This window comes from Melospiza georgiana, chromosome 1 (genome assembly GCF_028018845.1).
Source record: "Melospiza georgiana isolate bMelGeo1 chromosome 1, bMelGeo1.pri, whole genome shotgun sequence".
NCBI classification, from domain to species: Eukaryota; Metazoa; Chordata; class Aves; order Passeriformes; family Passerellidae; genus Melospiza; species Melospiza georgiana.
In genome coordinates, this window is record NC_080430.1 from 153,973,180 (window position 1) to 153,988,246 (window position 15,067).

At 47.5% G+C, this 15,067-nt stretch overlaps 1 protein-coding gene across 3 annotated transcripts in view; it reads left to right on the forward strand.

The window, feature by feature from the left end:
* Nucleotides 1-15,067, forward strand: part of ARHGAP39 (Rho GTPase activating protein 39) — a 169,637-nt gene that overhangs the window by 107,427 nt on the left and 47,143 nt on the right. For all 3 annotated transcript variants that reach the window (XM_058028088.1, XM_058028080.1, XM_058028095.1), the window contains exon 3: nucleotides 1,557-1,637. In XM_058028088.1, coding sequence (XP_057884071.1) covers nucleotides 1,557-1,637 — 81 coding nt within the window. The remainder of the gene's footprint in view (nucleotides 1-1,556; nucleotides 1,638-15,067) is intronic.

Genomic DNA, 15,067 nt, shown 5'->3' on the forward strand with positions numbered 1-15,067 from the left:
AAAAAAATTATTTATATTTTTTATATATATAAATATATATATATAAATATATTTTAATATTTTTATATGGTTTTTATATATAAAAATATATATTTTTTATATATTTTTTATATAATGTATATAAATATAAATATATATAAAAATATATAAATAAATAAACAAATAATAAATATATATAAATATAAATATATATATGTAATTATATATATATATTTTTATATAATATATATTTAAATATATATATAATATATATACTTAAATATATATATTAAATGTATATATATTTAATATATATATTTAATATATATATTAAATATACATATTAATATATATAATATATATATATTTAATATATATATTTAATATATATATTTTAATATATATATTTAAATATATATATATAAAATATATAAATAAAATAAATAAAAATATATAAATAAAATATATTTTTATAAATAAAAAGAAAGAAAAAGAAATACAACATGAATATAATTAAATAAATAAAATAAATACAACATAATTGTATTGGGTTGGATTATGTCACAAAGATATTAAATATATAATAATTAAAATAAATACAATATAAATATAATTAAATAAATTAAATAAAATAAATAAATTGGGTTGGATAATGTCGGAAAGATAATAAATATATAATAAATAAAATAAATACAATATAAATATAATTAAATATATCGGAAAGATAATAAATATATAATAAATAAAATAAATACAATGTAAATACAATTGAATATAATAAATAAAATAAAATAAATAAATAAATAAAATAATTAAATAAATAAAAAATAAATAAAATAAATACATAAATAAATAAAATAAATAAATAAATAAAATATTCTAAATAAAAATAAATAAAAAGAAATAAAAATAACTAATACCTGGGGGGTTTTTTCGGGAAGGGTTGGAGGGTTTTCGGGGGGATTTTCCTCTTCCCGTGTTTCTCTCACCGTCCGAGGCCGTGGAAAAGTTGGACGGAGCCGGGAGATGTTTGGGATCCACTCCGATGTTTTATTGGGAGGAATTTTTTGGGTCTTGGAAGGGTTGGATGAGAACCCAGAGACCACGACCGCGGGTTGGGCTTGGTCGTCATCATCCTTGGCCAACAACTCCAAATGAAAATCCAAAAAATTAAAAGAATCAAAAAATTTAAAAAAAAATCAAAAATCAAAAAAATCAAATATCAAAAAAATCAAAAACCAAAAAAATAAAAAAAATAAAAAAATAAAAAAAAATAAAAAAATTACAAAATTTAAAAAAAATCAAAAAAATAGAAAAATTTCAAAAAAATTAAAATTTTAAAAATTTTTTAAAAAATTACAAAATTAAAAAAAAATCAAAAAAAATAAAAAAAATCTAAAAAATTAAAAATTTTAAAATTTTTAAAAAAATTACAAAATTTAAAAAAAATTACAAAATTTAAAAAAAATCAAAAAAATAAAAAAAAATAAAAAAAAAAAAATTTAAAAAATAAAAAAAAAATTTACAAAATTAAAAAAAAATAAATTAAAGACTCCAAACTCGTTGCTGTTTTGCAGCTCGTCGCCGTCGGGGGCGCTGGAGAAGGAATTCGACGTTTACCGCGATTACGGCGCCGAGGGGCAGCTCCTGCACTACAGGTAGCCGGGAATGTCACCCGTGGTTTATTCCCCGCCGGGAATGGCAGCCGTGGTTTATTCCCCGCCGGGAATGTCGCCCGTGGTTTATTCCCCGCCGGGAATGTCACCCGTGGTTTATTCCCCACCGGGAATGGCACCCGTGGTTTATTCCCTGCCGGGAATGTCGCCCATGGTTTATTCCCCGCCGGGAATGGCGCCCGTGGTTTATTCCCCACCGGGAATGGCGCCCGTGGTTTATTCCCCGCCGGGAATGGCACCCGTGGTTTATTCCCCAAGGATCTCCCAGTCCTTCTCCTCGTCCCTTCAGGTTTTGGTGGAATGGCAGAAGTCCTGAAGGAACCCAAAAAAGTCCTCAAGGAACCCAAAAAAGTCCTCACTGAACCCCAAAATTCCTGCTCGAACGGCAAAAGCTCAGTGAACCCCAAATATCCTTCTTGAACCCCAAAAATCCTTTTTGAACCCCAAATATTTCCACTGAACACCAAAATTCCTTCTTGAACCCACCCAAATCCTCACCGAACCCCAAAATTCCTTCTTGAGCCCCAAATTCTTTCTTGAATCCCCCAAATGCTCCTTGAAGCCCAAAATTCCTCACTGAACCCCAAAATTCCTTCTGGAACCCCCAAATATCCTCATTGAACCCCAGAATTCCTTTTTGAATCCCCCAAATTCTCACTGAACCCCCAAAATTCCTCACTGATCCCCAAAATTCCTTCTGGAATCCCCCAAATCTTTCCTGAATCCCCCAAATCCTCCTCGAACCCCAAAATTCCTTCTTGAACCCAAAATCACCACTGAACCCCAAATATCCACACTGAACCCCAAAATTCCTTCTTGAACCTCCCCAAAATTCCTTCTGGAATCCCCCAAACCCTCCCCGAACCCCAAAATTCCTTCTTGAACCCCAAAATTCCTTCTTGAACCCCAAATATCCTCACTGGATTCCCAAAATTCCTTCTTGAATCCCAAATCCTCACAGAATTCCCAAAATCCTCATTGAACCCCAAAATTCTTCACTGAACCCCCGAAATTCCTTTTTGAACCCCCAAAATTCCTTCTGGAATCCCCCAAATCCTCACTGAACCCGAAAATTCCTTCTGGAATCCCCCAAATCCTCCTTGAACCCCAAAAATCCTTCTTGAACCCCAAAACTTCACTGAACCCCAAATATCCTCACTGAACCTCAAAATTCCTTCTTGAACCTCCCCAAAATTCCTTCTTGAATCCCCAAAATCCTCACTGAACCCCCAAAATTCCTTCTTGAACACCAAATCCTCACTGAACCCCGAAATCCTCACTGATCCCCAAAATTTCTTCTGGAATCCCAAAATTCTTTCTTGAATCCCCCAAATCCTCATTGAACCCCAAAAAATCCTTCTTGAACCCCAAATATCCTCACTGGATTCCCAAAATTCCTTCTGGGATCCCCAAAATCCTCACTGAACCCCAAAATTCCTCACTGAACCCCAAAATTCCTTCTTGAATCCCCCAAATCCTCACTGAACCCCCAAAATTCCTCACTGAACCCCAAAATTCCTGCTCGAACTGCAAAACCTCACTGGACCCCGAATATCCCCATGGATCCCCAAAATTCCTTTCTGAACCCCAAAATCCTCACTGATCCCCAAAATTCCTTCTGGGATCCCCCAAATCTTTCCTGAATCCCCCAAATCCTCCTTGAACCCCAAAATTCCTTCTTGAACCCCAAATCCTCACTGAACCCCCAAAATCCTCACTGAGCCCCAAAATTCCTCACTGAACTCCAAAAATTCTTCTTGAACCTCCCCAAAATTCTTTCTTGAACCCCAAATCCTCACTGAACCCCAAACATCCTCACTGAACCCCCAAAAATCCTTCTTGAATCCCCAAAATCCTCCTTGAACCCCAAAAATCCTCAGTGGATTCCCAAAATTCCTTCATGAACCCCAAAATCTTTCTTGAACCCCCAAATATCCTCATTGAACCCCAAAATTCCTCACTGAACCCCAAAATTCCATCTGGAATCCCCCAAACCCTCCCCGAACCCCGAAATTCCCCGTTGGACCCCACCAGCTCCTCCCGGTCAAACCCCAAAATTCCAAAATTCCAAGACGCCGATAAAAAAAAACGGAATTTTTTTGGGGATTTACGGAGTCACCCCCGGCCTGGTTGCTCCGGGTTTTGAGTAAAACCCCAAATTCCAGGAATTTTTTTCCCAGGAATTGGGGATGAGCAGAGGAAAATTCCAAACTTTCCAGGGGGAATGGATCGGGGTTTTAATGGGATTGGGATTTTATCGTCGTTGGCCGAACGTTCTCCATGAATCCATGATCCCACCTGGAATTGGACGGGTTCAGGTCCCAGGAAGGGCGGGGAGGAGCCAGAATTGGGAAGTTTGGTTGGGAATCGCGGATCGGCAGCCGGAATCCGCCGGGATTTGTCGGGGACAAATTCAAAGCTTCGGTGTCACCGCACTGGTGAGCTGGAGACGCCTCCGTCTTCCCAATCCCATCCAAACCCAGAAGTTCTCCAGGAGTTTTCGAAGCTGGTCCCCACCACATTCCATGGGGTTCACCACCACTGAGTGACCTCATGGGAAGGGTCGGAATTCATTGGCACTTGAGGGAGAGAGGGGAAAAATTCCAAACTTTCCAGGGGGGATGGAATGGGGTTTTAATGGGATCGGGGTTTTATCCTCGTTGCCCGAACGTTCTCCATGAATCCATGATCCCACCTGGAATTGGATGGGTGCAGGTCCCAGGAAGGGCGGGAAGGAGCCGGAATTGGGAAGTTTGGTTGGGAATCGGGGATCGGCAGCCGGAATCCGTCAGGATTTGTCGGTGATAATTTGAATTTGGGCTGGTGGCAATTAAAATCTTCATCACTGGAGACGCCTCGGTCTTCCCAATCCCATCAAAACCCAGAAGTTCTCCAGGAGTTTTCCAAGCTGGTCCCCACCACATTCCATGGGGTTCACCACCACCGAGTGACCTCCTGGGGAGGGTCGGAATTCATTGGCACTTGAGGACGAGAGGGAAAAAATTCCAAACTTTCCAGGGGGGAATGGAATGGGGTTTTAATGGGATCGGGATTTTATCCTCGTTGGCCGAACGTTCTCCATGAATCCGTGATCCCACCTGGAATTGGACGGGTGCAGTTCCCAGGAAGGGCGGGAAGGAGCCAGAATTGGGAAGTTTGGTTGGGAATCGGGGATCGGCAGCCGGAATCCGTCGGGATTTGTCTGGGACGAATTCGAAGCGTCGGTGTCGCCGCACTCGTGTGCTGGAGGCGCCTCGGTCTTCCCAATCCCATCAAAACCATTCCAAGGGCAGGGACACCTTCCAGTACTCCTGGGATGGAGGTGCCGTGGTGCTCCAGGACCTTCGGACAGGGATTGGGAAGTCCCAACGAGGAGATGGAGAATTTGGAGCAGGGTGGGACCCAACCAGAGCTTCCAGGATCCATCATGGAGTGGGAACAGCCCCCAAACGCTTCTGGTGGAGCTCCCTCACTTCCAAACTCCGTTTGTGAAACGATCCTGGAGGTTTGGGTTTGGGTGGGAGCTCCAAGGTTGTCCAGTCCCACCCAAACCATTCCAAGGGCAGGGACACCTTCCAATATTTCAGTTTCTCCAAGCCCCGTCCAACCTGGCCTGGGATGGAGGTGCCGTGGTGCTCCAGGACCTTGGGACACGGATTGGGAAGTCCCAACGTGGAGATGGAGAATTTGGAGCAGGATGGGACCCAACCAGAGCTTCCAGGATCCATCATGTGGTGGGATGAGCCTCCAAGGCTTCCAGTGGAGCTCCCTCGCTTCCAAACCCCGTTTGTGGAATGATCTGGAGGTTTGGGTTTGGGTTGGAGCTCCAAGGTTGTCCAGTCCCACCCAAACCCTTCCAAGGGCAGGGACACCTTCCAAAATCCAGGTTGCTCCAAGCCCTGTCCAACCTGGCCTGGGATGGAGGTGCCGTGGTGCTCCAGGACCTTGGGACACGGATTGGGAAGTCCCAACGTGGAGATGGAGAATTTGGAGCAGGGTGGGACCCAACCAGAGCTTCCAGGATCCATCATGGGGTGGAAGCTCCAAGGTTGTCCAGTCCCACCCAAACCATTCCAAGGGCAGGGACACCTTCCAGTACTCCTGGGATGGAGGTGCCGTGGTGCTCCAGGACCTTGGGACACGGATTGGGAAGTCCCAACGTGGAGATGGAGAATTTGGAGCAGGGTGGAACCCAACCAGAGCTTCCAAGATCCATCATGGGGTGGGATGAGCCCCCAAACGCTTCCAGTGGAGCTCCCTCATTTCCAAACCCCGTTTGTGAAACGATCCTGGAGGTTTGGGTGGAAGCTCCAAGATGGTCCAGTCCCACCCAAACCATTCCAAGGGCAGGGACACCTTCCAGTATTCCTGGGACGGAAGTGCCGTGGTGCTCCAGGACCTTTGGACACGGATTGGGAAGTCCCAACGAGGAGATGGAGAATTTGGAGCAGGGTGGGACCCAACCAGAGCTTCCAGGATCCATCATGGGGTGGGATGAGCCCCCAGACGCTTCTGGTGGAGCTCCCTCGCTTCCAAACCCCGTTTGTGAAACGATCCTGGAGGTTTGGGTTTGGGTGGGACCTCCAAGGTTGTCCAGTCCCACCCAAACCATTCCTGATCTTTGGAAGTCGATCCATTTCCTTGGAAGTGAGGAAGAGGAGCAGAACTGTGATTCCCTGAGGAGCCATGAGATGAAGATCCCATCTTTTGGGGAAAAAACGGGATGAGGGTTGATGGTGGCTTTTGGTGGTGTCACGGTGGTGGCACCACCTGTTATGGTCCTGTGGTTCCTCCTGGTGGGTTCCTGATGGGATTGATCCCAGAGGAACTCCCTGGAGACCACCCCGGCCAAACCAAGAGGACAAAGATGGGTGGGGAAGGTCCACCCCGAGCTGACCTTCAACAAGGCCAACCTGACCTTCATCCAAGTCCATTTTGGTGTTTCCCCATCGTGGACATCCCATCAAATCCTTTGGTTGTGGATCCGTGGCCTCCAACGTCCCTCTCCAATCTGGAAAGATCTCCTCTTGTTTTTGGTGACATTTGGAATTTGGGAACGAAGCGATTTTTGAGGGATGACTTCAGTTGGGATGAGCAGCTCTGATTGGCTCCCGGGAATTTGGGATCCATGGTGTCCATTCCCAGTTTGGGTCTTTTGGTCTTGTGGTTCCTCCTGGTGGGTTCCTGATGGGATTGATCCCAGAGGAACTCCCTGGAGACCACCCCGGCCATCATGGATGTCCCAAACCAGGAGGACAAAGATGGGTGGGGAAGGTCCACCCCGAGCCGACCTTCAGCAAGGCCAACCTGACCTTCATCCAAGTTCCTTTTGGTGTTTCCTCTTCGTGGACATCCCATAAAATCCTTTGGTTGTGGATTCATGTCCTCCCAACGTCCCTCTCCAATCTGGAAAGATCTCCTCTTGTTTTCGGTGACATTTGGAATTTGGGAACGAAGCGATTTTTGGGGGATGGCTTCGGTTGGGATGAGCAGCTCCAAATGGCTCCCGGGAATTTGGTGTCCTTGTCCAGTTTGGGTCTTTTTGTCTTGTGGTTCCTCCTGGTGGGTTCCTGATGGGATTGATCCCAGAGGAACTCCCTGGAGACCACCCCGGCCATCATGGATGTCCCAAACCAAGAGGACAAAGATGGGTGGGGAAGGTCCACCCCGAGCTGACCTTCAACTTGACCTTCATCCAAGGAATGAACATCCAAGTTCCTTTTGGTGTTTCCCCATCGTGGACATCCCATCAAATCCTTTGGTTGTGGATCCGTGGCCTCCAACGTCCTGACCTGACCAATCCCACCCAAACGGCCGCCGGGAAATGGCGAAATTTCACCTTCCTGATGGATTTTTCATCCTGCTTCTCCTGAAAAAAAAAAACGGGAATGGGATGGTGAGGGATTGGGATGGGTCGTTATCTTGATCGCCTTCCGCGGGTGTTAATTAGCGCCGACGCCACCGGAGCAGCAGAAATTTCATGGAGAGGTTTGGGCTTGGAGCTGAAGGTGATCCCGCAGCGCCGTCCGGAGACTGGGGTTGGATTTTGGAAAAATTTAAATTTTGGAAAAAATAAAATAAAAATAATTTTTTGGGTTTTTTTCGTGGTATTTTGATGGGTGTAATCCTTTGGGAATATCCCATCGGAGAAGGGAATTGTGCGTGGAGGAGCTCCAGGAGGTCGTGGACATCCACCAAACCAAGATTTGATCAAAAAAGTCAAAAATCTTTGGGATTCAGCATTCCCACCGCTCCAAAATTCCCGCAGAAATACCAAACTGGATTTTCCCCTCCCTGGGTATCCCGTGGATTTCATTGTATCCATCGAATCATCCTGGAAAAACCCGATCCCGGTGCTCCCCTTCTTCCCAAATATCCATTTTATCGCCCAAATTCTGTGAATTTCTCCTCATTCTGGTTTTTTTAGGGATCAGCTTCGACCAATCAAAATGATTCCTAAAAAAAAAAATGAACTCCGAGGAGGGAGCGACGCTTCCGAAAAATGGGAAGAGGGATTGGAGGTGTGGAAGGGTTGGAGATCCCACAAAAACTGAGAATTTTGAGGGCTTGAGCAGGAATTTTAAAAAATTTTGAAAATTTTAAAATGTAGAATTTAAAAGAATTTAAAATAAAAAATAATCCCAAATCTTGGGGATTATTAAAGATACGGAATCCCGCAGAATTCCAGGTTTTTTTGGGAGCGGCGTCGGCAGGCGAAGAACAGCAAAACCTTGAGGGCGAAGGATTTCGGGATTTTGCCAGGCAGTTTAATTTAATTACAAATTAACGTAAATTATGAGGGTTTTTTGGGTCGGTTTTGAAAATATTCTTGTTTTTAAAAACCTCAAGTCCATCAAAAACCAAATAATTCTGGCTTAAAATAGTGAAATATTTTTTAAAAAATTCTGCTTTTTTCCCAGGGATGGGAAAATCCACTTAATCCCGGCTCTAAATTTTAATCTTCACCTGTAAAGTCTGAACAACGCCGGGGCAGGGAAAGAAATGTTGGAAATGGTTTGAGTCGGTTCTGAAAATATTCTTGTTTTTAAAAACCTCAAGTCCATCAAAAACCAAATAATTCTGGTTTAAAATAGTGAAATATTTAAAAAAAAATTCTGCTTTTTCCCAGGGAGGGGAAAATCCATTTAATCCCGGCTCTAAATTTTAATCTTCACCTGCAAAATCTGAACAACGCCGGGGCAGGGGAAGAAATCTTGGAAATGGTTTGGGTCGGTTTTGAAAATATTCTTGTTTTTAAAAACCTCATGTCGCCGCCTCATTCCATCAAAAACCAAATAATTTTGGTTTAAAATAGTGAAATATTTAAAAAAAAATTCTGAACCAAATAATTCTGGTTTAAAATAGTGAAATATTTCAAAATAATTCTGATTTTTTCCCCGGGAGGGGAAAATCCACTTAATCCCGGCTCTAAATTTTAATCTTCACCTGCAAAATCTGAACAACGCCGGGGCAGGGGAAGAAATCTTGGAAATGGTTTGGGTCGGGTTTGGAAATATTCTTGTTTAAAAACCTCAAGTCCATCAAAACCCAAATAATTTTGGTTCAAAAGAATGAAGTTTTAATTTTCAAACAATTTTCTTAAAATGCGATTTATTCCCTCAGTCCCAACCTTGATGGAGGGAGGGAAATAAAAAAAGGGAAATAAAAAAATCTCCGTTAAAAGCATCGGGAATGCGAAAAATCCGTAATTTTTGCTCGTTCTCTGTGGGGATTTTAAGGAATTTTGGGCCGTGCTGGAATGAATAATGATATGCTGGAATGAATAATGATATGCAAATGAGGGGGTGTGGTCTGCAGGTGTGGGGTCTGCCCAGATTAAACAACGGGAAGCAAAAGGAATTCCGGGATGAGGGATCCGGGTTTCTCCTCTCCCCTCCATCCCTGAATTCCCAAAGTTTGGAAGAATTTCACGGAGGCGACGTCGGAGCAGGGAAGGAAATTTAGGAGAAGGAAATTTCAGGAGAAGATGGAAAAAAATCCTGCCCCAAACCAGCTGGGAAATGATTTGGGAATGGCGAAATTTCCAAAGAAACGGATTTCTTGCGTAGGAGACGCGGAGGGATTTTTTGGGGATTTTTTGGGGATTTTTTGGGGATTTTTTGGGGATTTTTTTGGGCTTTTGTCATGGAAATGTACGGAGCAGGAAAAAAAGAAATCGTCCCCCATGCGGAGAGAACAGCAGGGAGAACGCGGTGTCAAGCCAGAAATAACCGGAAAACTCAGAATTTCTGACGGCGCCAGAAATCCCTTGGATTTCTTTCTCGCGGGCAGCAATTTCAGCCCCAAAATTTCAAAATTTGCCTTTTTGGGTTTCCTTTAGTCGGCAGAAAATTCCCTTTTTTTTTTTTTATTATTTTTGGGTGGGGGGCACCAAACCGTAATCCACGGATCTTTCTGGAATATCGTTTCCCTGTTTATTTAATTTTTGGGACTGAAAGCTGATTTGAGGATTTGACGGAAGCGCCGCCGCCGCTCCCTCGGGGATTTTCCTTCGGATCCAGGATGGAATGTTGAATGCCGGCAGCAAAATCTGGGAATTGGGCGGTGGTTTGAGTGGAAACACCTGGATTTGGGATTTGGGATTTGGGAGTTGGGATTTGGGATTTGGGATTTGGGATTTGGGAGTTGGGATTTGGGAGTTGGGATTTGGGAGTTGGGATTTGGGAGTTGGGATTTGGGAGTTGGGAGTTGGGTGGGCGTGGGGAAAACGCGGAAACGCCGATTTCTGCAGGGAATTTCCGGATCGTCTCATTCCAACCCTTTTCCATAGGCAGGGACAACTTCCACCATCCCGGGTTGCTCCAAACCCTGGGCTCGGACACTTCCAGGGATGGAGCAGCCACAGATTCCCTGGAAATTCCAGCCCAGTTCCTCTGGGGATCTTCTGTTTTTTCTTTCCTCGCGGTTTTTGGGATCCGTGTATAAAAATCAGGTTATTCCTGAGGATTAAAGGCCTCCAGCTGTTCCGGAAGAAACACGGAGCGATCCGAGATTTTTGAGCAAGAATCGCAGATTTTTTCGGGAGCAGAGAAAGGTGGGAAGGGGCTTGGAGCAACCTGGGGTGGGTGGAAGATGTTCCGACCCACGGCAACAACTTTTAGTGAGCTTTAAGCCCAAACTGTTTTTTGAATCCACGATTTTGTGGTCGTGGATGGAATTTTGGGCGTCTGGAAGGGCTCCGTGAGGTGGAGGAGCCCAAACTCATCCAGGTTTTCCAACAGCAAGGAGTTGGCAGGAGCCTCAACTCCCCAGGAGCTCCAAAGGCGGGAAAAGGGAGGAATAAATTGTTCCCAAACAAAGCGGTGGAAAAGCGAGGAGAGGCTGCGGAGCCTCCTGCAGGGAATCGTTTGCGGCTTTTTTTGGGAATTTTTCCCTCAAAACTCGGCGGCTGAACTCGCTCCGCCTTTTCCCGGGGGGGTCGGGCAGGAGGGAGAAATGTCTGGGAATGAACGGGAGCCGGGGAGGGATGAGCCGGGAGAGCAGGCGGCGCCTCCGGAATGTTCCGTTCCAGCGTTCCTGGGGTCGGTGGCAGGATGTGCTGTGCCCCGAGCCTCGGGAACGGCGAATTCCAGCCGGGATCCCTCCGCAAAATCCATCTCTGCTCTCCCTCCAAGGAGCGGGGAGGGAGGAGATGGAAATTCAGGGAGGAATTCCTGGCGGGAGAATTCCTTCCGAGGGCAGGGACGCCTTCCGCCATCCCGGGGTGCTCCAAGCCCTGTCCAACCCGGCCTTGGACGCTTCCAGGGATGGAGCAGCCTCAGATTCCCTGGAAATTCCAGCCCAGTTCCTCTGGGGATCTCCTGTTTTTTCTTTCCTCGCGGTTTTTGGGATCTGTGTATAAAAATCAGGTTATTCCTGAGGATTAAATACCTCCAGCTATTCCGGAAGAAACACGGAGCGATCCGAGATTTTTGAGCGGGAATCGCAGATTTTTTCGGGAGCAGAGAAAGGTGGGAAGGGGCTTGGAGCAACCTGGGGTGGGTGGAAGATGTTCCGACCCACGGCAAGAACTTTTAAAGAGCTTTAAGCCCAAACCGTTCCGTGAATCCACGATTTTATGGTCGTGGATGGAATTTTGGGCGTCTGGAAGGGCTCCGTGAGGTGGAGGAGCCCAAACTCATCCAGGTTTTCCAACAGCAAGGAGTTGGCAGGAGCCTCAATTCCCCAGGAGCTCCAAAGGCGGGAAAAGGGAGGAATAAATTGTTCCCAAACAAAGCGGTGGAAAAGCGAGGAGAGGCTGCGGAGCCTCCTGCAGGGAATTGTTTGTGGATTTTTTTTTGGGAATTTTTCCCTCAAAACTCGGCGACTGAACTCGCTCCGCCTTTTCCCGGGGGGGTCGGGCAGGAGGGAGAAATGCCTGGGAATGAACGGGAGCCGGGGAGGGAGGAGCCGGGAGAGCAGGCGGCGCCTCCGGAATGTTCCGTTCCAGCGTTCCTGGGGTCGGCGGCAGGATGTGCTGTGCCCTGAGCCTCGGGAACGGCGAATTCCAGCCGGGATCCCTCCACAAAATCCATCTCTGCTCTCCCTCCAAGGAGCGGGGAGGGAGGAGATGGAAATTCGGGCAGGAATTCCTCGCGGGAGAATTCCTTCCGAGGGCAGGGACGCCTTCCGCCATCCCGGGCTGCTCCAAGCCCTGTCCAGCCTGGCCTTGGACGCTTCCAGGGATGGAGCAGCCTCGGATTCTCTGGGAATTCCATCCCAGCCCCTCCCCACCCTCGCAGGGTGGAATTCCTTCCCGTTATCCCACCCAACGCTGCCCTCTGGAAGCGGGAAGCCATTCCCTGTCTCCCGTCCTTCCGTGCCTTGTCCAAGATCCAACCCCATCCAATCCCTCCCATCCCTTGAGCACTTGGGAACATCCATCCTCCAGTCCCAGGAGGTTCTGCACCAGCAATCCCAAATTTTGATGGAATTCTGACCCCTCTCCAATGACATTCCTCATTGCTCCGATGGAGCAGCCACAGATTCTCTGGGAATTCCATCCCAGCCCCTCCCCACCCTCACAGGGTGGAATTCCTTCCCGTTATCCCACCCAACCCTGCCCTCTGGAAGCGGGAGAGCATTCCCTGTCTCCCATCCTTCCAACCCCATCCAATCCCTCCCATCCCTTGAGCACTTGGGAACATCCATCCTCCAGTCCCAGGAGGTTCAGGACCAGAAATCCCAAATTTTGTTGGAATTCTGACCCCTCTCCCATGACATTCCTCATCGCTCCGATGGAGCAGCCACAGATCCTCTGGGAATTCCATCCCAGCCCCTCCCCACCCTCACAGCCGAGAATTCCTTCCCGTTATCCCACCCAACGCTGCCCTCTGGAAGCGGGAAGCCATTCCCTGTCTCCCATCCCTCCACGCCTTGGCCGAGATCCAACCCCATCCAATCCCTCCCATCCCTTGAGCACTTGGGAACATCCGTCCTCCAGTCCCAGGAGGTTCGGGACCAACAATCCCAAATTTTTGTGGAATTCTGACCCCTCTCCAATGACATTCCTGCCCGCTGAGATGAAGCAGCCACAGCTTTTCTGGGAATTCCATCCCAGCCCCTCCCCACCCTCACAGCCGAGAATTCCTTCCCGTTATCCCACCCAACGCTGCCCTCCAAAGTGGGAGAGCATTCCCTGTCTCCCGTCCTTCCACGCCTTGTCCGAGATCCAACCCCATCCAATCCCTCCCATCCCTTGAGCACTTGGGAACATCCATCCTCCATTCCCAGGAGGTTCAGGACCAGCAATCCCAAATTTCGATGGAATTCTGACCCCCCCTTCCAATGACATTCCTCCCCGCTGAGATGGAGCAGCCTCAGATTCTCTGGGAATTCCATCCCAGCCCCTCCCCGCCCTCACAGGGTGGAATTCCTTCCCGTTATCCCACCCAACCCTGCCCTCTGGAAGCGGGAAGCCATTCCCTGTCTCCTGTCCTTCCACGCCTTGGCCAAGATCCAACCCCATCCAATCCCTCCCATCCCTTGAGCACTCGGGAACATCCATCCTCCAGTCCCCGGAGGTTTGGCACCAACAATCCCAAACTTTGTTGGAATTCTGACCCCTCTCCCATGTCATTCCTCATCGCTCCGATGGGGCAGCCACAGCTTTTCTGGGAATTCCATCCCGGAACATCCCCACCTCACAGGGTGGAATTCCTTCCCGTTATCCCGCCCAACCCTGCCCTCCAAAGTGGGAGAGCATTCCCTGTCTCCCATCCCTCCACGCCTTGGCCGAGATCCAACCCCATCCAATCCCTCCCATCCCTTGAGCACTCGGGAACATCCATCCTCCAGTCCCAGGAGGATCAGGACCAGCAATCCCAAATTTTGTTGGAATTCTGACCCCCCTCTCCAATGACATTCCTCATCGCTCCGATGGAGCAGCCACAGCTTTTCTGGGAATTCCATCCCAGAGCATCCCCACCCTCACAGCCGAGAATTCCTTCCCGTTATCCCACCCAACCCTGCCCTCTGGAAGCGGGAAGCCATTCCCTGTCTCCCGTCCCTCCACGCCTTGTCCGAGATCCAACCCCATCCAATCCCTCCCATCCCTTGAGCACTTGGGAACATCCATCCTCCACTCCCAGGAGGTTCAGGACCAACAATCCCAAATTTTGATGGAATTCTGACCCCTCTACAATGACATTCCTCATCGCTCCGATGGAGCAGCCTCAGATTCTCTGGGAATTCCATCCCAGCCCCTCCCCACCCTCACAGGGTGGAATTCCTTCCCGTTATCCCACCCAACGCTGCCCTCTGGAAGTGGGAAGCCATTCCCTGTCTCCCATCCTTCCACGTCTTGTCCGAGATCCAACCCCATCCAATCCCTCCCATCCCTTGAGCACTCGCGAACATCCATCCTCCAGTCCCAGGAGGTTCAGGACCAACAATCCCAAATTTCGGTGGAATTCTGACCCCTCTCCAATGACATTCCTCATCGCTCCAATGGAGCACATTCAGATTTTCTGGGAATTCCATCCCAGCCTCTCCCCACCCTCACAGGGTGGAATTCCTTCCCGTTATCCCACCCAACGCTGCCCTCTGGAAGCGGGAAGCCATTCCCTGTCTCCCGTCCTTCCACGCCTCGTCCAAGATCCAACCCCATCCAATCCCTCCCATCCCTTGAGCGCTTGGGAACATCCATCCTCCAGTCCCAGGTTTGGCACCAGCAATCCCAAATTTCGGTGGAATTCTGACCCCCCTCTCCAATGACATTCCTCATCGCTCCGATGGAGCAGCCACAGCTTTTCTGGGAATTCCATTCCAGCCCCTCCCCACCCTCACAGGGTGGAATTCCTTCCCGTTATCCCACCCAACCCTGCCCTCTGGAAGCAGGAAGCCATTCCCTGTCTCCCGTCCTTCCACGCCTTGTTCGAGATCCAACCCCATCCAATCCCTCCCATCCCTTG